This window comes from Callorhinchus milii, unplaced genomic scaffold (assembly GCF_018977255.1).
Source record: "Callorhinchus milii isolate IMCB2004 unplaced genomic scaffold, IMCB_Cmil_1.0 Scaffold4, whole genome shotgun sequence".
Classification (NCBI taxonomy): Eukaryota; Metazoa; Chordata; class Chondrichthyes; order Chimaeriformes; family Callorhinchidae; genus Callorhinchus; species Callorhinchus milii.
The window spans coordinates 75,376,610-75,401,785 of record NW_024704745.1 but is presented as its reverse complement, the minus strand read 5'-3'; the positions used below and the strand labels follow the sequence as shown (position 1 = coordinate 75,401,785).

The following is a 25,176-nucleotide window of genomic DNA, read 5'->3' as shown; positions in this document are numbered from 1 at the left end:
ACGCGTAAAAAACATTATCTTCGCCTCCCCTCTGGTTCTTTTGCCAATTATCTTAAATCTATGTCCTCTGATTACAGACCCACCCGCCAGAGGAAACAGTTTCTCCCTAACTATTATATCAAAGCGGTTTTATGCAGTTTTCGCTGGTGAGACTCCAGCAGTACCACAACGCACACTCTGGGGTCCCCAAGCTTTTGCTCCAGCCAACCTGTACCTAACAGCTTGTGGAGTCCTGTACTTATTGGTTAGAGCACTCGCCTTGTAAGCAAGAGGCCCTTGGTTCGATTCCTGGGCTGGGTGAAACCTTAGGCAAGTTTCCTTACGCCACATGCCTCTGTTTACCTACAGTCTGTAGGAACCCAGTTGTTAGTTGATTGGCAGTTTGTTTTTTGGGGAAATAATCCCTCCAAAATTTCTATGAATTAAAATAACAATTTGTTCACTCAATCCACCATTGTTTGTAGGACACTGCTGTGAGCAATTGGCTGCCGCGTTTCACCCACAGAATATACAGTCAATTCACTTTATCATACGATATATTCTGTGAAGCGCTTTGAGATGTCTCAATGATGTGATAAGGCGCTATACCAAATGCAAGGATTATTATTATAATTCTTTCCAGCATTAGGTAAGCAGGATGTGTCCCCCCTGGGAGAGAGTGCGCATTCCATTCCAACAATCTATCTCGGGAATTTCCATGTGTAGGTAGGAAGCATGGAATTCTCGGTTTGGTTTGGATACTCTTAAGCACGGCTCCAAAAAACACATTTGATTCTGTGAAGTTGTTTATTATAATGTTTTGATTGCATTTATGTATTTTGCTTTTAATGGCAGGTGTTTAACGTTTGTACTCCTATATCTTTTTAATTGAAATTCTTCTGAGAACGTTTCTAACCTTGATACGAATGAATACTGTAGCAGTGTCTGTTTTTTCTTTATCTGCTGTTTTTGTGTAGCTTTGTAGAGATGTGTGACTAGAGGGGCTTTGGCATCCAGATGTGGGAGTGTGTTGGAGTAGTCTCAAGCTCTGAAACTCTGAGAAACAGACTGTTGTAGCAGGGAGTGTGAGCAGAGTGAGTTGTTTGAAGTCTTTGTTCTCGTAAGTGAAGCATAGCATGGGTTAATGGTCAAGGACAACATTTGATGAAGAGAATAATAATACTCCTTGCATTTGATATAGGGCCTTATAATGTCTTCGAGACATCTCAAAGCACTGCACAGAATATACTGTGAAATGAATTGACTGTATATTACGTGGGCGAAATGCGGCCGCTAATTGTGCTGAGCAGTGTCCCACAAACACTCATGGATTGAGTAAACAAATTATTATTATTATTTTATTTATTTTTTTGAAGGGGTTATTATCCCCGGAAAAGCAATCTGCCAATCGACTAACAACTGGGGTCCTACTTACTGCTAGGCAAACAGAGGCGTGTGGAGTAAGGAAACTTGCCTAACATTTTGCCCTGCCGGGAATCAAACCCAAGTTCTCTTACTTGCGAGGCGAGTGCTTTAACCAATACGCTACAAATAATTGCTTGCAACTCCACAATTGGACTCCACAAACAGTTGCTTGTAAGAGAAGTGTGGCAGATAAAAATTGACCCACCTCTTCGACTTTGCTTTCGATTTCCCTGCTTCCCCCCCGCCTGCCCTCCACCCTCCACCACCCCAATCCCCAGCTCGGGTCCGTAACTCTGTCTGTCCAGCGCTTTGGGACGTCCTCCCGACGTGAAAGGTGCTATGCAAATGTAATTTTGTTGTTGTTGTTGTTTCTCTGAGTCACTCCCTCCCCCATCTCTTACCCTCTCCCGCCTCTCATACACACCCACACTTTATAATAATAATCCTGGCATTTGATATAGCGCCTTATCATGTCTTTGAGACGTCTGAAAGCGCTTCACAGAATATACTGTAAAGTGAATTGAATGTATATTTTGTGGGCGAAACGTCTCAACCAATTGTGCCCAGCGGTGTCCCACATACAGTTGTGGATTAAATGATCAATTTATTATTTTTTTCTGAAGGAATTATTATCCCCGGAAAAGCGATTCGCCAATCGACTGGTAGCTGGGTTCCTGCTTGCTGCTGGGTAAACAAAAGTGTGTAGAGTTACGAAGCTTGTCCCAATGTTTCTCACGGCCCGGGGATTGAACCCAGATCTCTCGCTTGCGAGGAGAGTGCGACAACCACTGAGCTACAAGGACTCCACTTTCTGGAGTGACTTTCTGTCAATCACTCTCTTTCTGTCAATCTGTGTCTTTCTCTCTCTCTCACACACACACACACAGTCTCAACCCCTCTCTCTCTCACACACACACACACACACACAGTCTCACCCCCCCCTCTCTCTCTCTCTCACACACACACAGTCTCACCCCCCCCCCTCTCTCTCTCTCAGTCTCAACCTCTCTCTCTCACCCTCTCTCTCTCTCACACTCTCCCTCTCACCCCCTCTGTCTCTCACCCTCTCTCTCTCTCACACACACACAGTCTCACCCTCTTTCTCTCAGTCTCACCCCCTCTCAGTCTCACCCTCTCTCTCTCTCAGTCTCACCCTCTCTCTCTCTCTCTCTCTCTCTCAGTCTCACCCCCTCTCTCACAGTCTCACCCTCTCTCTCAGTCTCACCCTCTCTCTCTCTCTCACCCTCTCTCTCTCACAGTCTCACCCTCTCTCTCTCTCTCACCCTCTCTCTCTCACAGTTTCACCCTCTCTCTCACCCTCTCTCTCTCACACACACAGTCTCACCCCCTCTCTCTCACAGTCTCACCCCTTCTCTCTCTGTCTCACCCCCTCTCTCTCACACAGTCTCACCCCCCCCCCCCCTCCCCCCTCTCTCTCTCATACAGATTCGGTTTCGTAACGTCGGTTTGGGAAACGAAACTAATTGTGGAAGAGATTTACTCAGTGTTGTCAGTGTTGTCAGTACCCAAAATCGAAATCGCCTGTACATTCTCGAGAAGGTTTCTGTGTTGATGTTATTATCCTTCCACTTGATCAGAGAGTGAGGAGAGAGAGGAGAGAATGAGAGGAGAAAGAGACAGATTCCCCATCGCCGGAATCAAAGCTGTTCCTTGAGGTTTCGTTGTTGATCAAATAAGAGTGAGAGAGTGAGAGAGAGAGGAGAGAGTGAGAGAGAGAGGAGAGAGGAGAGAGGGACTGACATAGAGTGAGACAGAGGAGACAGAAGAGAGTGAGAGACAGAGAGAGGGACTGACATAGAGTGAGACAGAGGAGAGAGAAGAGAGAGAGAGGGACTGACATAGAGTGAGACAGAGGAGAGAGAAGAGAGAGTGAGAGAGAGAGAGAGAGAGAGGGACTGACATAGAGTGAGACAGAGGAGAGAGAAGAGAGAGTGAGAGAGAGAGAGAGAGGGACTGACATAGAGTGAGACAGAGGAGAGAGAAGAGAGAGTGAGAGAGAGAGAGAGAGAGAGAGGGACTGACATAGAGTGAGACAGGAGCGAGAAGAGTGAGAGAGAGGAGAGAGAGGGACTGACATAGTGAGACAGAGGAGAGAGAGTGTGAGAGAGTGAGAGAGAGGAGAGAGAGGGACTGACAGAGTGAGACAGAGGAGAGAGAAGAGAGTGGGAGAGAGAGAGTGAGAGAGAGAAGGTGAGAGAGGGAGAGGGGAAAGAATAGAGTAAGAGTTGAGGAGTGAGAGAAAACACAGTGAGAGAGAGAGAGAGAGGGTGAAGGATAGAGGGGGAGGAGGGGACAGAGAGTGTGTGAGAGTGGGGAGATTCCCAATTCACTGTCAGGACAGACGTTTGTGGTGGCGGGAGTGTGTGGGGGGAGACTGAGGACAGACACCGAGCTCCGTGTCGCTGGTGAGACGACCAGCGCCTTGGGACGTCCTCCTGACGTGAAAGGCGCTCTATAAATGGAATCTTGTTGTTGTTGTTGTTGTATAGCGCTCGTCACGACAGGAGGACGTCCCGCGGCAAGACCCTGACAGCCGCGTTGGGAGAGGGGTGTGCGTGAGCCCCAGACGCGGAGCCCAGCCAGCCTGAAACCATGGGGTGCTGCGGCAGCAAGGATTCCGACAACGATGATGTTCCGGACAGAGTTGTGGTGAACCAGGGGGTCCACAGACAAGCCGTTGTCCCGAGAAACAGCGGAGTTCAGACCCGTCAGGTGGCCTCGAGAAGTGGCTTTGGCCCGAGAATCGGAGAGGTGAAGGTGAAGAAGGTGCGGTCCGCAGTTGCCGCTGCCTCTGCCTCTGCCACTGTACCAAAACCCGGAAGAGTTCAGGCGCACGATGTGGCACCTCCAACTGCCTTTGCCAAGATATTCTCTGCGTTCGTGGATAGAGAGTTACCTCAGGATGAGCTGGACGGGCGTGGAGGTCGTCACTGGGAGGAGAACCAGTTCTTCCAAATCTTCTTCTCGGCGATGGACAATAAAGCCGGCTTCAAGGGGATCCTGAGGCGCTGGGAGAAGGCGTTGCAAGAGACCGTGGATTCGGGGGAAAACGTGAAATGGCCCAAGATCTGGCTGAAAAAGGGCGGCTACATCACCACCTTGCAGCGGATCCAGGGCCTGATCCAGAGAGGAGACAAGAGTTTGCCTATGGCCAAGCTCAGAGAGTGGGCCACGAAGGTGGTGAACCGCAGGAAGCAGGAGTACCAGAAGGCTCAGGGCCGGCACAAAGCCGACTCCAACCACCTCAAGGCTTTGGAGACTTGGAAACAGCTGGACAGAGCACTGCAGGCCCAGGGGTAAGGGAAGTCACATAGGCTGATCCCCTCCCCCCATCTCACCCACTGTCCAGAGGGCCTGTTGGTGATGATTGTTTTATGGTACATTATGTGGTTTTAGCTGGTTTAGAGTCCAACTATTATCCTTATCGCAGGATTATCCAATATGTTAGCCACGAACCACATGTGGCGAATTGGGAATCCAGATGCGAATGAAATTCCATTTTGCTTTGACAGTAAAAGTGTAATTCACACTATCAGTTGGGCATGTGATCTCAATCCGCGTAATCCCATGTGAACTTTAAGCTGTGTATTTGTTAATAAAATGTTAGTACGAAAAGCAGGGTGTGTGCATGTTTTTTTTATTGTTGCGTGAGCTCTACTTCCTCAGACGCCTTATGGGTTATCTGCTAAAATTTGTGCATAACACAGGTGCAAAATGCTGCATGTTGCGCGTGTCGCGAAAGGAAAACAGATGTTTGTTCATTAAATAATAATCCTTGCATTTGATATCGTGCCTTAGCATGTTATTGAGACCATATGAGGGAGCCAAAGTATTATTAGTTTGAATTATAAACCTCATAAGTAAACAAGAAGCAGGAAAATATAATAGTAATAATCCTTGCATTTGATATGGCACCTTATCACTTTGTTGAAATATCTCAAAGCACTTCACAGAATATATTGTAGAACCTCACTGAACGTCTCACTTAAGTCGCTTTATAAATCGAATCTTGTTGTTGTTGTTGTTGTTGTCTTCTCGACCTGAAAGGCGCTCTATAAATGTATTTTTTTTGTTGTGACCTGATTACTGAAACAGGTTGGGTGATTCAGGTCACTGATATAATGTTTTGCACATTGATAATGGGTAAGGGTGATGTACATTCAACGACCATACTTTGCAATACAAATTTAAAAAAAAGGCATTGTCACATTTAAAATAGATCTTAGGTTTATTATTTAAGGTTCACGTGAAAAGTTAAAATCACACAAAATGTTCATCTCTTGAATAAAGTGTCCAGCACTGTTTGGCTGATTTAACCTGCGCTGCCTTGGCCTGGAGCTGATCCTCAGCATCAGCCAAAGTCTGCCATACTTTGTGTCAATGTTCAAGGCAAAAGTCCTTCACTTGTCACAACAAAACCAGTGCATCAGCATAAGTGAGAGGGGGCTTTTATATTTGCACACTTCAATTCACCAAGCCAGTCAGGAACCTCGGTGTCTTGTTCGACCCTCAACTGTTTTTTTCTTCCCCACATCCAAGCCACGACTCTCTCTGCCTCCCTCACCTCCATAACATCTCCCGACTCCGCCACTACCTCACCCCTCAGGCCGCTGAAACTCTTGTTCATGCCTTCATCACCTCCAGGCTCGACTATGCAAATACCCTGCTTGTCGGCCTTCCCAACTCCTCCCTCCACAGCTGCAGATAATCCAGAACTCTGCAGCCCGTGTCCTCTCCTGCACCAAACTCCGTGACACCATCTCCCCCAATCTCGCCCGACTCCATTGGTTCCCTATCCTTCAGAGGATCCAGTTCAAGATCCTGGTCCTCAACTACAAAGCCCTCCATGGCCTCGCCCCACCCTACCTCTGTGACCTCCTAAACCCCTACCAACCCGCCCGCTCCCTCTGCTCAGCCGGCTCTGACCTGCTCCACGTCCCCCGACCCACCCGCTCCACCATTGGTGGGAGAGCCTTCAGCCACTCTGCCCCCAACCTCTGGAATTCCATCCCCCAATCACTCCACCTCGCCCCCTCCTTAGCCTCCTTCAAGTCCTGCCTCAAAACCCTCCTCCTATGCCATCAGTCACCCCCCCTTCCCCTCCCCTCCTTTCTCCCCAGCTCGGGTCTGAAATGCTGTACACTGTCTAGCGCCTTGGGACGTCCTCCTGACGTGAAAGGCGCTATACAAATGTAATCTTGTTGTTGTTGATGTAGGTTGCTGTTCCTGTTCCTTCTCTTGTGTGTCTTGTTCCTCAGTGTCCCTGGTAGACACTCCTCCACTAGACGCTTCTCCTGTCCCTTATTCAAGTCCTCAGTGGAGGGGACATCACTGTCGATGGTTGTATACTCCTCGGCACTGAGGATACGGGTGTCTAATGACAGGCACTGACTGGCCTGAGACAACCACTGGGCAAATGGCACATCATTATCAGGGTTTTCCTCCACAGGCTCATCCACACGAAAGCCAGCCTTGGCAAAGCACTTCTGCACTGTTGATCTACGCACCATATTGACTGCTGAATGAATCCAGGTGACTGCATGAAGAACATTCATGGATTTGGCCACTTGTGAAGCCTGCACACTTTTGACCATCTCTCCAAGAACCATGCGTAGGAGTCTCATCCTGTAGTGCATCTTGACATTCTTGATGATACCAAGGGGCTAGAGAATGGATGTGGTGGTAGCTGGAAAAACACTAACTTGACTTTGCTTAAGAGTAGAAATGATGTGAGGGTGAGCTGGGCATTGTCCAGAAACAGCAGCACACGCCTGCCCTGTTCCCACATGAAGGTCTGAAGCCACTCTGTAAAAATGGCACTTGTCATCCATGCCTTTTTGTTGCTGTACCATTTGACGGGAAGCTGAATCTTGATGTTCAAATTCCTAAAGGCATGGGGCTTGGCAACCTTCCCTATCACAATTGCCCATTCAAAATCTCCCTCCATGTTGACTCAAAGACATGGTGATGAGGTCTTTGGATTTCTTCCCACCAGTACCGCCATCACCACAAACTGCAAGGCTCCTGTCATGGAGAGCCCTAAAAACAACCAGATTCATCCATGTTAAAGATATCCTTGGGTGCAGAGCCAGCTGTCTCAGGGAGTTTCTCCTTCCAGTTGCCAACAATAGCAGGCCAAACGTCTCCCAGCACACCAGCACACAATTGCAGACCCAATGTTGTGCTTGGACGTGAAATAGCCAAGCCAGCCATTTGATGCCATGAAGCCAGTCTGGCCAAGTGAAGCTGCAAAGCTGAGTGCTCCCTTTTGAGAATGCAACTAACCTGTGTTCTGCCAATGCCATAGATCACAGCTAACTGTCTATGACTTTTGCCCTCATTGTTCTTGATCAAGTCTACTCTCTCACGTAAGGACAACTGCTCCCCTGGTGGCATGTTTATAATATTTGTCAACGGTCACTAAAGCGATGTACTCACAAACCATATGCTATGAATAAAGCACTTACCAAGAACTGGCCTCAGGAGCTCAGGTTAGGCCGCTTGCGCCAAGCAAAGTCGATTTTCCGCTCATGCTGCTTCCGCGATCCCAACACTCCCCATGCCGCACATGCACGACTGAAGCCCACTCCACCCACACTAGCACCATCGAGCGAACAGCGCGAGAAGCCCGAGGCCAAGTGCACTGCATGCACGTTAGTAGTGGAAGGGGGATGTTTGTAAGGGAAGAGGGTGCTTGTAGTGGTCGCAATCAATGACCGTTGACCTGAATAGTGAAGTGCCCGGTTTACTGAAGCAGACAGCCTATCTTTTAGCATAGACAGTGAAAGAGACTGAAAATGTGCCCACAAGTTTGAGGTGGCTGAATTACCGAGGTGACCGCAAACTGAGTTTCTATTGTACTGTAAAGTGAATTGGAGGTTGGTGAGGTCTCCTTGGAGCTGAACTGGTTCCAAAGTCACATGTTTGGCAATGGAATGTCAGAATTAAGCCAGCCCTCTATAATATTATAAATTATTATTAGTATAATATCCTCCCATTGATTACACCTCACATCCCAGAGAGGCGAGATGTAATCAGATGCTCTGTGGATGCGGATGTGGACAGACAAGGACACAGTTCTGAGTGTTTGATAACCATGTGATCCTGTGGTTATGGAGAGGTTAGGTATCTGTCTGGCTTCCCACTTCATTATCCTTCTCCTCCTTATCCAGTTCTCATGATGATCCTGATTTTCCAGATAACAACTTTCCTCAAAACCTGCTTTATAAGGAGGCAGAGCATGAGACTATTTGCACTTGCACCATTCCCGTTCCCAATTCTGTCCTCTGGGGAATGAGGAGCCAGTGGAGTCGGGTGAGGGTGGGAGTGATGGGCTCGTGGACTTGGTGCGTGAGAGTACACGAGCTGCAGAGTTTTGGATGATCTGCAGCTTGTGAGGAGAAGAGTTGGGAAGGCCGACGAGGAGGGAGTTTCCGTAATCGAGCCTTGATGTGAAGAATGTGTGGGTGAGGGTTTCGGCAGCCTGAGGGGTGAGGCAGTGGCGGAGTCTGGAAATGTTGCGGAGGTGGTGGTAGGCAGTGCCGGTCATGGCGCAGATGTGAGGGAGAAAGGACAGTTTTGGAGGAAAATTAGTTAACGTTTCAGGTCCATGACCTTTCCTCTAAAATCTCCCACTATTGCCTTCTTTTGTCTGGCACCATCAACACCTCTGATCTCGTCATCTTCTGTCCTCCACCTACATGTTTCCTTTGTCTTTGTTTCCCCACCCCCTTCTCTGCTTGTCCTTATAATCTGCTCCCTTCCAACATCCCCCAGTTCTGATAAAAGGTCATCGACCTGAAACGTCAACTCATTTTCCTCTCGATAGATGCTGCCTGACCTGCTGCGTGTTCCCAGCGACTTCTGTTTTTATGATGGGACTTTTAATTTCTATTTGAAGAACATGCAGACAGGAACTTGGTGTGGTGTGATGCCTCATCCAAACAGCACCTTGACAATGCTAAATTTTCCCTAATATCACACTGAAGCATCAGCCTGAACTACGAATTTAACTCCTGATTTGAGACTTGAACCTACAATCTCTGAGTCTCTCAGAGGCAAGAGTATGACCGACTGAGCCAAGCTGATTATTATATACAGCAACCGTCGCATGAAAAGGACACAGATTTTTTGTAGCACAAATCACAACCTTCAAAAGAAGGGAGAAAACTGGGAAAGAAAAGTAAATTTGTTTAATTATTTTTAATGAAAAATACTATCACGATCATGAAGGTAGACAGAACATGTATGCATAACCCGATACAATACAAAAGAATAATGTAATTATCTCATATGTATTAATTCGATTTAGCGAATGTCACCGGCACGTCTGAAAGCATGCCACTGGATTTACGGTAAATAGTGACTGTGCATTTGCAGGCAGGAATAACAACATTGATGGTCTTAAATTCAAGTATTTCTCTACCGTCAAGCTCAATGGGGAAACCATGTCATATGAATGGGGATTTACAAAGAACATACAGCACGGAAAGAGGCCATTTGGCCCAAACAGTCTGTGTCAGTGCTTATACTTTACACAAGTCTTGACCCATTCCTTACTCCGTCCCACACCCTTCAATTCTCTTCTCCACCACGTGAAGAAAAATAAAGAGGGGGCAAGGCAGAGAGCTTGAGGCAAGGAGTTTCAGAGGTTAGAGGCATTCAACAACCATTTGTACTTATAGAGCCCTCCACGCCCTCTCAAGAGCGTTTTTATAGTGGTGAAGCCTGACTCTGAGCCGGGGGGGAGGGGATCATAAGCACGGTTGAAGAGGAAGGTTTTTAGACTGAACTTGACAAAAGGGGAGAGAGAGAGCAAGACGGAGGGATTGAAGGAGACGTCAGTGGAGCCTGGCCAGAACTGGTGAGATGTGGGTACGGAGTTTGGTCTGGGTAAGTATGCAGGTGACAGAGTTCTGAATGAGCTGGATCTTTTGAATAGTGGAGCTGGGGAGACCGGCGAGGAGTGCGTTTGAGTAATCCAGGCGAGAGATGACAAACGCATGCATGAGGTTTCGGTTGCATTTGGGGAAAGGTACAGTCGGAGGCGGGCAATGTGACAGAGGTGGAAGAAGGTGGTCTTGGTCAAAGACCGGATGTGGAGGAGGAAGGACAGCTGGGGGTCAAACTGGACGCCTAGATTGCGCACTGGTTCACTGAGTGTGAGGGAGAGCCCAGGAAGGTTGAGGAATTCAGATCCGCAGGAGTGAAAATTTTGATGGGAGCCAAAGAGTATGGCTTCCATCTTGTTCACATTCAGCTGCAGAAAGTTTGCACTCATCCAGGTCCTGATGTCTGTCAGACAAGCTGATGGAACATTGGCGGACCTGGAGTTGGTATTGGAGGAGGCAAAGTCGATTTGTGTGTCATCCGCATACATGTGAAAATTTACCCCGTCCCGTGTCTGTGGATGACATCGCCCAGAGGGAGCACATAGATAAGGAAAAGGAGAGGCCAAGGATGGAGCCCTGGGGTACCCCACAGGTGACCGGGCAGTGGGTTTTTTGAAGAGGGGTGCGATAACAAAGGTTTTCAGCAGTGAAACAGAGCCTGTCGGCCAGCAAGCGGGAGTTGAGTGACCAGCAGCTGGGTGGGGAGGGGGTCGAGGCAGCAGGTGGTGAACTTCATTTGGGTGGTTGTGAGGGAGGGAGAAATGGGGGCAAAGGAGTGTAAGGAGGGGGGAGTGGCGGGAGCTGTGCTGGAGGGAGAAAGCGATGTGGATGATCTGGGTGGGGTGGAAGGGGACATGGGAGGGGGGGTGAGTGGGGGAGAGCATAATCTAGCCAAGTGGATCTTTTCAATCTTTGTGGCGAAGAAGTTTAGGATCTCTCGCACTTGGGAGTTTGATGTGAGGATAGAGGGGGCTTGAAGGGGTGCACGGAGGAGGTGATGGACGTTGGAAAACAATATAATGGCTGAAGGCACAGTTGTCGATGGAGGCACTGAGGTGTCGGGGAATGTGCAGTAGGTCTGTGTTGGGAATGCTACAATTCACGTCAATCCTGATAAACTTTTACTTGTTTTGGGCAGATGGGGGAAATGAGCCAGCTTTACTGCTCTTGTTCACTGGCCCGTGACCAGGAAGAGGGCATCAAAGGCCCCAAATTCCCATCTAATTGCAGCCAGTGAGACGATTTTTCCTTAAAATTTATGGTTGTAGAATTCCGCAAGCTTCTTCAAACTCAGCCCCAGTTCCAAAGCTGGTTTATCTGGTTCTATATAATTGTAAATTTGATTTGTATCGTAAAACAAAATGTTTTACGGGCTAAGAGCAATTTACGGAGAGTGAGAGAGAGTGGAGAGAAGAGAAAAAGAGGAAGAGTGAGAGGCACGGAGAAAAGAGATAGGAAAAAGAAAAACATAGAGGGAGAGAGGGAGAAAAGGAGGGAGAGAGAAAAAGAGATTTCAGGAGTGGAATCTGAGAACAACAACAACAAGATTTCATTTATAGAGTGCCTTTCACGTCGGGAGGACGTCCCAAGGCGCTGGACAGTTGGGTCAGGACCCGAGCAGGGGGGAAATGGTCAGGGGGAGGGAAGGGAGGGAGCGAGGAGGGGGTAGAGAGTCGAGAGGGGAGCTGAAGGCACGGTCGAAGAGAAAGGTCTTGAGACCGGCCTTGAAGGAGGAAAGGGAGGAAGCGGCGAAGGCACTGGGGGATAGAGTTCCAGAGCCTCGGGGCTGAGAGGCTGAAGGCCCGGCCACCGATGGTAGGGCGAATGGGGCGCGGGATGTGGAGCAGACCGGAGCCAGAGGAATGGAGGGTATGGGCAAGTAAGTAGGGGGATAGTAGGTCGGAGAGGTAGGAGGGAGCGAGGCCATGAATGGCCTTGTAGGTGAGGATGAGGATATTGAATTCGATCCTCTGAGGGATGGGGAGCCAGTGGAGGCGAGCGAGGGTGGGAGTGATGTGGTCGCGGTGTCTGGTGCGGGACAGTACATGAGCTGCAGAGTTTTGAATGACCTGCAGTGTGGACGGAGGTGCCGGGAAGGCCGACGAGGAGAGCGTTCCCATAGTCCAGCCTTGAGGTGATAAAGGCGTGGACCAGAGTTTCAGCGTACAACATACAAAGAACATACAAATCATCGGGCGAATGAAGACCAAAGTCTATCCAGTTCGACCATCCACCAACCTGGCAGTCGCATGACATGTTATGTCCCAAATTATATATTGTATCCCGAGATACCGAAGCGCTTTGAGACGCCTCAAAGACATGAGACGGCGCTATATCAAATGCAAGGATTATTATTGTATTATTTGCTAACAGAAATAGAAGAACAGGAAATTTCTGGCTCCTCCCTTACCTCCCCTCGCCTCCCTCCCCTAACCGGGCGAGGTGCAGGAGAGAGTCCCTGTCAGTGTTCATGGTGGGGGATATCTGACCACACGGCGTTAGGCGCGGCCTTACACAGGAAATGTCCTTCAGTCCCTGGGGGGGCGCCATCTTGGTTGGCCACTTGGCCCATTACTCGACCGTTGATCCCGCTTTTAGCGTCGTGCTGGTCAACAACCGCGTACACCCCGACGCTCCCGTCTTCGAAGCCCACAAACACATCGAGGTCGGGCTCCTCGGACAGGGCCAGGCAGCGGGGGGCTTTGCAGAGGCGGCAGCTGCCGACCCTCTTGCCGTCGGTCAGCCGCACGGCGTTGAGGACGGCGCTGGCGTGAAGGCGGCGGCAGAGGCCGCAGGGATCGCCGTCGCAGACGTAGATCACGTACCTGCCGTCTCTGGTCAGCCGCTGGTGGGAGATGGCGCCTCGGGTGCCGATGACGCACAGCCGACCGCTCAGGAGGTTCAGCACGTGGATGTCCTGGCCCACCACGGACAGCACGGCCGTCCGCCCGGCGGCGCACACCTGAAAGTCGTCCAGTTGCCGGGAGACGTTGACGGGCAGCCGGAGCTGCCGGCACAGGCTGTCCTCCGCCATGTTCCAGGTGTAGAGGCTGCCGGCGGCCGTGACCAACAGCACGTAGTCGGGATGCTCGGGCAGCGCCCGGAAGGCCACGATCTCCGAGGCGTCGGGACTCGCGAGGCTCTTGGCCGCGCCCCCCGACCACAGGCTGACGGCGAGCAGCAGCCGCGGCCGCTCGAGCCCCAGGAGGAAGGTGCTCGCGGGGCTGATGACGGCCCTGCGCAGGCGCGCGCGGACCTCGCACACCACGTGCCCTTCGGGAAGCTTCCACACCCTGGCGGCGCGAGCGGGGCCGAGCGAGACGGCCGAGCGGCCGTTGGGCGCGACCGTCAGCTGCGTCACGCGGCCCCCGCCCCGGATCCGCTGCAGGTTCAGCCCGCGGCCCGTGTCCCACACGTACAGGTCTCCGGCCTCGTCCGCCGAGACCAGCAGCTCGCCCGCGGCGGCGAGGGAGCAATGCTGCACCCGCTCGGCGTGCCTGAAGGTGCCCCGGACGCGGCAGGGGGTCAGAGACCACTTGTACACGACGCTGGTGCCGTCGGCCGCGTAGAAGTGCTCGCCCCCGGGCGACAGCAGCAGGGCTTGGACCGGCCTCTCCGTCGCGGCCGTGGCCGCGGCCTGGTCCACGCAGTCCAGATCCCAGGCCGTCAGGTACCCTCGCGAGGTGAGCGACACCAGGGCCTTCCGCGCGCGGCATTTGGTGAGCGCGAGCACGGCGCCCGGCCGGTTCTCGAGCATGAGGACGCACCGCCCGCTTTCCCTCCGCCACACGAACAAGGACTGAGAGGCTTCGACGGCGGCCACGATCGCGTCGGCGTTTCGGGACAGCAGCGCCCGGGCGAAGCGGCCGTTCCGAGGGGCTTTGAACTGCGCCGGCGGGTCCCAGCTCAGGGTGTCCCACAGCTCCACGCGCGACGCCCGGCACAGCAGGAGGCAGCGGCGGGAGAGCTCGACGCTGAGCAGCTCGTCGTCGCCTTCCGCGCGCAGATGCTCCTCCAGCAGCCGCGGCGGCTCCTCGCGCCCCGCTCCCAGCGCCCACACCCACACGTTCCCGATCCTGTCCACCACGCACATCTCCTCGCCGGACGAGGGCAGGAAGGCGGAATGCACCGGGATCCCGGGCCGCTCGGGCGGGCAGACGGTGGCCACCGGGAAACCGTCGCGCAGGTCGAAGACGGTGACCGCGCCCGTCCGCTGCCCGCACAGCGCGTACCGTCTGTCGTCGGAAAAGGAGAGGCACTCGACCTCGTGGTGGCAGCGGAGGTCCTCGCCGGCCCAGCAACCGGACGCCAGGTCCAAGACCCTCACCCGCGTGCACTTCTCGGACCAAACCAGGCCAACCGCGCCGCACAGGGCAAAGTCGAGGCGCGGCGGCAGCGGTTCGCTACCGTCGACGCTTCTCCTCACTTCGACTTCATAAAGCAGGGACGTCAGCGCGAAGTCATACACCAGGACGGTGCCCCGGGCGGTCGCGAGAGCCAGGAATTGGTCGTCCTCAGACAATCCGACTCTCGTGACTTTGACTCCCTTCGTGTTGAGTTGCTCCCAGAGGCCTTGAGCCTCCAGGTCCCAGGCAAACACAGAGCCGTCTTCCAAGGCCGCGAGAACCAGAGAGTGGAGCTGAGTTTCTATGATATCAGTGGCTGCAGCTGAGCTGCACAAGGCAGCTTGTACTCTGGGTACGGTTGCTACAGGGCTCCGCAGCACTGCAATTGCGGAATGTTCCAGGCCACCTGTGTAAGCTTGCTTCAGGAAGCTGTCCAGCTGTGGGAAACACTCCACAAAGGGTAGGACCATGGTCTGGATGAGGGATGGCAACTCGTCCGGGGACCACCGGAGTAAACAATTGGCCTTTTTCAAAATGCTCGATAGGAACCTCATCTCCCTTCGGTTTACAGTCCAAGTGTTGTCATCCAGTTCCGTTATCAGGGCAGCCAACAGGCCGGCTTTAGTCATTGCCCAATGGGCTTCAAAAGAGGACATGACTTCACTGTAGAGGTCTTCTAGCCTCCTGCTTTTCTTGAGGTGGAAAGGCAGCTCCATCGCTTTTCTGTGGTTCGGGAAGATCAGAGAAGAGTTGGGGAAACGGGCAGTGAAGAGCCACGGTTGTGAGGGCTGCTGCCTGTCGATGTACACCTTCCCGGAAACTTTTGATCCCGGGGATGGCGGACAACATTTTGGTAGATCTGTTGCCGGCTCGCGAGACTCTTGCATTTCGAGCATTGGCTTTCCTCTCCCATTAGCCCACCGGCCACCAAAGTACTCTGCTACGGTGCCGTGCATTTCCTGCACCATTCCTTCATCCCTCAGGTAGCGCCTGCGGATCACAAGCGAAAAGTGCCTGCTCGTCCAACGCAGCAGTTTCACTCCCCCACACATCCTTCCCGCCAAAAACCCATGCAGGTCAAGCCACAGCCTCGCCAGGGCATAGTACGGCACCTTCGCCGAGGCTGGAGTGCCATTTTGGGGCCAAAAATATTGTAAAACAGAATTGTCAAGTGACAAAATGTCCAGAAGTTCAGCCTCGCTGAGCCCCGAGTTTGCAAGTGTTACATAACCCAAAGCTCTGGAAACCAGAATTTCCCCGTGTTTCTCCTCAAGCCTTTGGAGCAAGCGCTCAATACTGTCATGAACTCCTGTTCCCAAAGTCTGCCATTGACGTCCACATGAGACCTCCAACAAAGAAGTTCATTGTGAAGCAAGGTGACAAAGAGTGGCAGGGTGCATTGGACTAGGGCTGCGTTCACGTATACCTGCTGCCCAGAGCTGATCCTTCGGTTGGAAGAGTGTAGGCTCTGTGTGAGAATCTTGTTGCATTCTTTCCTCTGCCTTGGCTTCAGCTCAACATAAGTCATTGCGTTTGGATAAAAAGTCCTGAATCTCTCTACAAGGCCAAACTTTTTAGGAGCCGCAGAAATGATTAACCTGACAAAGGGTGGTAGAAGCTTAGGAAACCACCACAAGGTTCTGTCACTGACAGCCTCAGAGATCTGGTCAATGGCATCTATTATTATAATTAGGGGACGTTGCTCGGTCGACGCTGCCAGAAGGCTGGCAAAACAGTCCTTCATTCCTTCAGCATCGCGGAAAGGCAGGGGCGTGGGTTTTTTGTAGCTTTGAGCTATTTGTTGACACATCCCTGTCATGATCTCTGAGAAGCACGGAACCACCCCTGCAGAGGACAGGAAACGAAGCACAGGCACAGGATCACAGTCATTCAGCCAGGAACACATCTGAAAGAAATCGCATTGATACAGGGCAGTTTAGGTTTACATTGCAGCTTTCATGTTGGGAGGATTTCTCAAAGTGCTCAACCCTTCTAGCTGGGGATTTAGAGGAATTCTGAGAAGGGGTTTCATAGAGGGTGGCGGAGAATGGTTGAAAGCCCCTCTGCCAATTTTGGAACGGGTGGAGGAGAGAAACGTGAAGCAGGACGGTGTTCGCTGAGCGAAAGAAGCGGACGGGGTTGTAGGAGGTCATAGAGGCAGCGTGGGGCAACCTGCATATCAAGCCATTAAATATTTACAGAATCGGGATTTTTCAGCGCAGAAGCTATCTCTAACAACCATTTCTTTAGCCCACCCATCTTTCAAGTCTACCCCACAGTGGTAACCGCTCATTTCTGGTGCTGTCCGCACGTGATGTGGAAGGGGCAGGGGTGATCGGAAGAACAGTAAAGTTAAATGCAACACCTGCTTGGCGCAAGCTGTTAAGAGGAGAGTCTTTCCAGTGCAGGGTCTCCCTATGATGAGAAGAGGGGCGGCCGATTGCTTCCCAACGATGTAGTCTTTAACCTGCTCCACCTCTTCCCATTGGTATTCCCACAGGCTGGGATGAGGGTCGCACACGGGTAGATATTCCATTGCTTCATCCGTCGCACTGTGGACCTCGGCAGACCTCTGTACGTTGCTGCGATCGATCAGTCTCACTGAGTCGCTGTAAAACTGACTGCAAAGGCCTTCCATGTACTCTTGTTCCATCTGCTCCTTGCAATCTCCATGACGGGGGCTGGGCAGCATGGAGGTGTAGAGGTGCAGGCCTGAGGAGACCAGAGAGGGCAGAAGCTCATCCCGAAGCCTGCGGTGGTTAGCAAACGTCTGGGCCTCGCTTCCCGACCACTCCTCTATGCCGGCTCCTCTCGCCAGACCCTTCGCGATCTGCTCCAAATGGTGAGTGATCTGCGGCGTTTTAAAAATATAGCAGATGCTGTTTTGCACAATGCTGGGCTGGCGGTTTACCAAAGCGTAGAGCAACTCCTCTTCAAGAGCTGCCACAGACAGAACTACAAGTTAGATTTTTTACAACAACTCCAGCTCCAAATCAACCTGGACTTGGAGCACAAGCCCCACCATGGAGGCCTGAAGAGGCAACCTTCTGCCCGGAGACGAGCGCTACCAACTGAGCATTTACGCCGACTCGCTGTCCCAAAACATCAACTTGCATTTATCTCGCTCCTTTGATGTAGGATAGCGTCTCTGAGCTTTACAACAAATCTGAGCAGGGTAAGGTTTTGTTTTAGAAGCTACTAATGTTAAACTGCCTTAATTCCTGCACTACATTTGTAAGAAAGAAGGCACTTTCTTTTTGTATAATAATAATCTTTGCATTTGGTATAGAGCCTTATCATTGTCTTCGAGACTTCTCAAAGCGCTTCACGGAATATACTGTAAAGTGAATTGACTGTATATTTTGTGGGTAAAACACGGCAGCCAATTGCACATAGCAGAGTCCAACAGACAGTCGTGGATTGAGTGACCAAATTATTTCTTTTTTAAGGTTTTTTTTTAAGGAATTATTACCCCTGGAAAAGTGATCTGCCCATTGACTAACAACCGGATTCCTACTGCTAGGTAAACAGGTGTGTGGAGTAAAGAATCTTGCTCAACATTTTGCCCTGCCGAGAATCGAACTCTCGCTTGCGAGATGAGTGCTCTAATAATCCTTAGAGTTGATATAGTGCCTTTTATGTCAAGAGGACATCTCAAAGTACTTCACAGGTTATACCGTAAAGTAGTGACAATATTTTGTGGGTAAATATAGCAGACAATTTGTGCACAGCAATATCCCACAAACGGCCATGAAGCGAAAGACCGATTTTAGGAATCGTACAGAAGTGCCAGGCAGTATGATTTGTTTTTCCCAACAGTCTTAACACATATGGATTCCATATGGGGTGAGGGGAGTGTAACTTTCACTTGTTTCTTAACAGGATTCCTGAATTATTATTGTTGCTGGCAGTGATCAGCTGCTGTGTCTGCCTATGTTGCAGCAGCCAAAACAACAACAACTTGCCTTTGTATAGTGCCCCTCATGGAGGAAGGTGTCCCGGAGTACTAGTCCCACTATGCTGCACAGTGACCCTTGTAACACAAAGTAAGTTCCTTTGCTCGAAGGTGGGATGGTGAGGCAAGTTCTTTTACCGGTGGTGAAGTACTTGCGAGCTTGCTCTGAGCCCATCGTTCCATCTTCCACACACATCCTGACTGTTGTGCTGAAGATTGCCTTCATTTCCCTGTAGTTGCTGAGCCACACGGCACGAGCCAGCTCCCTCGATGCCCGGTCCCTCTGGTTTAAAACAAAACTCTTCACATTAACCGCGCATGAGATTGATTGTTTGCTCTCCTTAGAGTTCAATCACCAGTTTCAAAATCCACAGCTGTTATAACAACAACCACTTTTATTTACATAGCACCCTTTGCGACTCAGACCGGGGCACATTAGTAATAAAAATGGTAATACAAAAATAATAATTTTGTCGGCAACTGTTTGTGTGACACTGCTGTGCACAATTGGCTGCTGCTTTTGCCCACAAATTTTGAGACTTCTTGAAGACATGATAAGGCGCTATATCAAATGCAAGAATTATTTATTTATTATTTTACATTATACTCCTTACACCCTTACGTACAGTAAGGGGATTAAAAACAATCCAGAACAAACTGATCATGTGAAGAGTTTCTGTGAAAAAGTAAGACCTGGCATGAGAAAATGCTATAAAAGTAGTGAACACAAATCATCGGTAAGAGATCAAGATGCAGCCACTGAAAGATCATCCGTCAACACATGATCAGTGTATGCTGAGCAGTCGCCACCTCTCCCAGAGGAAGGATTTGATCTCCCTCGTATCTGAACCATGAGTACCAGTTACATGTACAGTGCCACAGCATATCAATGTTACTTTTGATTGACGAAAGTGGCTATGTGATTCAGGAGGCATCAGAGAAGAGGACTGGGAAGAGCCAACCAACTCTCCCTGGACTCCCCAGTTCCACCATACGTAAAATACAATTAATTCAGAACTCCGCCGCCCGGATACTAACCCGCACAAAACTCTGGACGACCATCACACCAGTCCTTGCCAGGCTGCACTGGCTCCCAATTTCCGAACGGATTCACTTAAAGATCCTCTCTTGTTTTCAAATCCCTTCGTGCCCTCGTGCCTCCCTACCTTTCCAACTTGCTCAGCCCCCCACTTCACCATCCGCTTGGCCAGCTCCGGCCTCCTGTTCATCCCTCCCCCCTCCTGTCCACCATCGGCGGTCACGCTTTCAGTCAATACGGCCTGAAGCTCTGGAACTCTCTTCCCCCAATCCTTCCACCTTGCCTCCTTCCCGCTTTCAAATCCCGCCTAAAGTTCTTCCATTTTGTGCCTACAGTTACCTTCCCCTCCCTCTCTGTCCTGGCTCTGGGTCAGACTTCACCATTATTAAGCGCTCAGGGACACTACCCAACATGAAGGGCACTATATAAATGCAAGTTTTTGTATAAAGTACTAACGTCAATTCGAGATCCCGCTCATCAGTCTCGTATTACATTGTGAGGAACACAGAAACTTACAAGATGTCTCAAAAGCCAGAAAAATACTGTAAAGTGGATTGACTGTATTTTGTGGGCAATTATCATAACGTCAGCGGTGGGCACCCAGCGAGGGAGAAGGGAAAGGGGAGAAGGCAGAGGAGATGGTGGTGACCATTGGACCTGTCAAAGAGATAGATTGTGAAGTGGGATTTGAAGACAGATAGAGGAAGGGAGTTTGAGAGGTTAGGGCTTAGAATCTGAACCCTCAGTCACTGATTGTGGAGCGGAGGTGTGGGGGGGAGACATGCACAGCTGATGAGCGGAGGATGTGAGTTGAAGTAATATTGAGAACCATTTGTCTCAGTGCCGATAGCAGTAACCCAAGCCCTCCCTCCTCTATGCCACTTCTCAAGCACCCCCGATCCTCAACTCAGGCACCAAGTGCACACGGAGTTCAGTACACACTGAGCATCCCAGAAAACGCACCTCATCATAGTAGTGGGGGAGGACCTCAGCTTTCCCCTGGAGGTAATAGATGGGTGGGAGTGCATTCTCATCTCGCCTGTACCATTCCTCCAGGACCCCGGTGCTCAGGCCTTCATTCTGGGAGCTGCGGAGAATCATCTCAAACTCACTCGTTTCAATTTCTCCAGGTAGACTGGTGTTGCCGGGCTCTTCCCCTATTAACGCCTGACACAAATGACACCATAATTATGATTAATAACCAATGGCAGCAAAATCCACAGTATTGTGATGAGATACCCAGAGTTTAATAATAGTAATAAATAATGTTAATGGCTTTATAAATAGGGGCATAGAGTACAAGAGGTTATGATTAACCTATTATAAAACACTGGTTAGGCCTCAGTTAGAATACTGCGCCCACTTCTGGGCACCACACTGTAGGAAGGATGTTAAGGCATTGGAAAGGGTGCAGAGGAGATTTACAAGAATGGTACCAGGAATGAGGGACCTTGATTATGAGGAAAGGCTGGAGAGGCCGGGGTTATTCTCATTGGAGCAGAGAAGGTTACGAGGAGACCTAATAGAGGTCTTCAAAAGCATAAGGGGATTTGATAGGTTGGAAAGTTCCCACTGGTGGGTGTGTCGGTGACTCGTCACAGATTTAAAATAATCTCTAAAAGAAGCCGAGGGGAGGTGAGAAGAAATTTGTTCACGCAGCGAGTTGTTCGAATCTGGAACGCATTGCCTGAAAGGGCGGTCGAGGCCGATTCGATAACAACTTTTAAAGACGCGGTGGACGGGTATTTGAGGAGGACAGGTTTGCAGGGTTATGGGGAAAGGGCTGGGGAGTGGGATTGACATTACATTGCTCTTTTCAAAGAGCCGGCACAGACTCGATGGGCCGAATGGCCTCTTTGTGCTGTACAATTCTATGATGATAACAATAATGCTTGCATTTGATATAGCTGTTTGTGGGACACTGCTGTGTGCAATTGGCTGCCTCTTTGCTCACAAAATATACAGTCAATTCACTTTACAGTATATTCTGTGAAGTGCATTCAGACACCTCGATGTGTTAAGGTGCTATATCAAATGCAAGGATTATTATTATTAACCCCCCCCACACCCACCACAGTTTCTAGCCTCTGATCACTCACCACGAAGCAGGGCCCGGCAGATGACTGTATACATTCCTGCAGCACCTTAATCCTCAGCTTCCGGACATCAGAATCCAGGACATCATCTGGATCTACTCCCTCATATGCATCAATTGCCTGTGAATTTAACACCCGGTGTTAGACACAGGCAGAAATAACAACAACTGTTCACAAAGAGAGCAAAGGCGAGCACATTGCTGTGCTGATTAGCTGCCAAATCTACAACAGGTAAAACATTTTCTTGCTTAGCCGGAATGTCTGACCTTTGTGAACACCTCGCTTCCTCCCTTTCCTCCTTCAAGGCCGGTCTCAAGACCTTTCTCTTTGACCGTGCCTTCAGTTCCCCTCTCAACTCTCTACCCCGTCCTCGCCCCCTCCCTTCCCTCCCCTCCCCCTGACCATTTCCCCCCTGCTCGGGTCCTGACCCAACTGTCCAGCGCTTTGGGACGTCCTCCCGACGTGAAAGGCGCTCTATAAATGGAATCTTGTTGTTGAACCCGTTATCGTGCTTGACATATCCAAACCAGACTTTTCACATATATGTGCCACACACACACACAATGGAAGATTTCCGTGTGACTGGAATGGAATGTACACACCCTGCTTACCTCATTCCAGTGAGTCTTAGGTGCACGTTGGGCTATTCCTAGTAGTTTAACAAGTAAAAGCACACAGCTTTGCCATTGAGAGCATTGTCTGGCAAAGTTGGAAGGAATTTCTAATAATTATTCATGCATTGGATATAGCGTCATATCACGTCACTGAAATGTCTCAATGCTCTTCACAGGAATTATTATAAAATAGAGTGACTGTGTCTGCAGGTGAATGATATTTCCACACAGCAATGTTCCACAAACAGCCATGAAGTGAGTGATCTATTTTACCTGGGAGATTGTGGGCTGGGACGCTGGAAGAACACCTCTTTTCATGTTGGGAGGACGTCCTAAAGCGCTGGACAGACAGAGTTTCGGACCCGAGCTGGGGGTCGGGGTGTGTGGAGGGCAGGGGGGGAAGCGGAGATCGAAGGCATGGTTTAAGAAAAGGGTCTTGAGATGGGTCTTGAAGGTGGCAAAGGAGGGGGCGAGACAGGGACTGTGGGATGGAGTTCCAGAGGGTGGGGGCAGAGTGGCAGAAGGCCAATAGTGGGGTGAGCAAGGCGGGACGAGAAGCAGGCCAGAGCCCGCTGAGCGAAGGCAGCGAGCAGGTAGGGGTTAGGAGGTCAACGAGGTAAGAGGGAGCAAGGCCATGATTTTGGATAGAGCAGGTAAATGGAATTAGGTTAGAAGATCAGCCATGATCTTATTAAATTAAAGGCTCGAGAGACCGAATGGCCTACTCCTGCTCCTATTTCTTGTGTTCTTATGTGGAGGCGAGAGCGCTACCAGTTGAGCCAGACTGACACCCAGCACAGCCCAGGCTGCTGTTGATGATTACCTGGAATTCCAGGCCGTGCTTGTTTCTGCAGTGTTCTCGAAGCTTGGGACAAACTCTCTCCCGCAGTGCTTTCCTATGTTTTTCACTACCTGAAAAATAAAGGATTGAATTGAACTGCAAGAGCATTGCAATGCTCTAACACTGGTAGCATGAAGATTTACACAACATTAGGAACTGCAAAATGCTGATGGTAACAGTATAATGGAAGGATCCCCAGACACTGGGGACATTTCAATGCCCGTCCTCCCCATCAATATGATACAATTTACATTTATATAACACCTTTTACGTCGAAAGGACATCTCAAAGCGGTTTAAGCACAAAATCCACCATTTTAACTACTGCAGTGATGGTTGCAGGTTGTTATTTGCTGGAGGGAGAGAGTCCTGGCGGAAGAGTAAACTTACTGTTTACTCTTAAGGAGGCGACTTACTTCCAGGAGAGACAAGAAAGATGGAAATAAGTAGGGAAAACGGTGTGAGAGAGTTGCTGAGTGAGCAGTGGAGAAAATAAAAAAGCAAAGAAAACTTAAGTTTGCTTTAGCAAGTGAGAGGACCTGAGTTTGATTCCCGGGTGGGACGAAACCTTACGCACGTTTCCTTATTCTACGACCTCTGTTTACCTCGCAGTAAGTAGGAATCTGGTTGTTAATCGATTGGCGGATTGCTTTCTAGGGCTAACAATCGCTTAAAACATTTTTTAAAGAATAATTCGGTCACTCAATCCACAACGGTGTGCGGGACGTTGCCGAGTGCAATCGACTGCCACATTTTGCCCACAAAATCCACAGCCACTGCACTTTCAATATATTCTGCGAAACGGTTTGAGACGTCTCAATGACGTGAAAGGCGCTGTAGTAAATGCAAGGATTATCATTCTTGTATGAAAAACAACTTGGAAACCAGGATTTGTATATTAAGATAAAGGCAGTGCTTTTAAGGGCAGTTAGGAATGGCACAAAGAAGGATGAGCGGAATGGCCCCACTGTTCATTATGTGAAGATGTTTATTTAAACAGAAATGTCAACACTGGATTCAGCCTCCACACCACAGCAGGGCGCCGCCTGCTGGCGACACCGTGTCACAGCTCAGTGTAGCTGCTGCCTCCGGCAGTCGAACACGGTGTGACTGGATCTGGATCTTAAAGCCACTGATAACAAGGAATCCACCGACTTTAAAACAAATCAGAGACAGCAAACTGCCGGTTTAACTGCAAACTTTCAACATTAAAAATACAATTGCGAAAAAAAAAATTGCAAAAAATTTGAGACAAATTCTACGAGTTTTAAAAAAATGTAACGTTTCAATCTAAACAGTGGAAAAGCCCGAAATACGCAAGATTTATTTACCTTGTGGATTAGCACAGATGAACATCTGCACACATCTGGAGGCTGCTGGGGGAGCGACCCAAGGGAACTTTGAGGCTGACATAGCCTTTTGCTCGAGACGATCGTCTATTTGTTGCAACTTCCAAATAAAGTATCTGGAGATGGAAAAAAAAGAGGAAACCCCTGGGCTTTTTCGCAGCTGGCACTTTTCAACAACAGCAGGATTCCACTTCAATAGGTTTGAAACGAGTTTGCAGCCTAACTTCTCACTGCTAAACTGCTCAGTATTAAAACAACCTATTTGAAAAGTTGTGCTGCTGATACACTCCAGAACTCAGCACCTGCCCCTCCTCCCTCTGGTTTGGTAAAGGACGATCCCACTTCTGTTGGGAATGTGGATGGTTTCACGCTGTCTCCTGCAGTCAGCCACAAGTGTCATCACCAGCAACTCCACACTGTAACTCATCAAATAGCAACTACAATACAATACACAGCCAGAAAACTCCCCAAACTGGAAGTGATGCAATGATTTCTAAATTGTAGTTGTGTAACTGAGCTTCCTTCTGCCTGGGATACAGCAGGGAATAGGGATGGAGTACAGAGCTCCAGTGAGATAGCAAGCCACAGTACATGGGGTGGGGGGAGAGAGCAGGGAAAGGG

General features: G+C 49.9%; 2 protein-coding genes across 3 annotated transcripts; one reads left to right on the top strand and one right to left on the bottom strand.

The window, feature by feature from the left end:
* The first annotated feature begins 2,864 nt into the window (after positions 1-2,864).
* On the top strand, positions 2,865-5,040 carry LOC103177159. 2 transcript variants are annotated; one of them, XM_007891197.2, is made up of 2 exons: positions 2,865-2,964; positions 3,915-5,040. In XM_007891197.2, exon 2 carries the CDS (start codon positions 4,018-4,020, stop codon positions 4,723-4,725), a length of 708 nt encoding a protein of 235 aa, XP_007889388.1. In that variant the 5' UTR covers positions 2,865-2,964; positions 3,915-4,017; the 3' UTR covers positions 4,726-5,040. The 2 variants fall into 2 exon arrangements, with proteins under 2 accessions (XP_007889388.1, XP_007889387.1); XM_007891196.2 differs by having other exon boundaries at positions 2,865-3,080.
* Positions 5,041-12,663: 7,623 nt separating this feature from the next.
* On the bottom strand, positions 12,664-24,619 carry LOC103177233 (NACHT and WD repeat domain-containing protein 2-like). Its single transcript, XM_042334430.1, is given in 8 exon segments — positions 12,664-15,989; positions 15,992-16,568; positions 16,848-17,602; positions 18,756-18,969; positions 20,620-20,823; positions 21,756-21,872; positions 23,190-23,278; positions 24,538-24,619. Coding segments are annotated over 8 exon segments (5,250 nt in total). The 3' UTR covers positions 12,664-12,777.
* Positions 24,620-25,176: the final 557 nt, after the last annotated feature.

What these genes read in the sequence shown, in the direction of transcription:
- LOC103177159 (XM_007891197.2), top strand. Translation starts at nt 4,018, where the DNA reads ATGGGGTGCTGCGGCAGCAAGGATTCCGACAACGATGATGTTCCGGAC.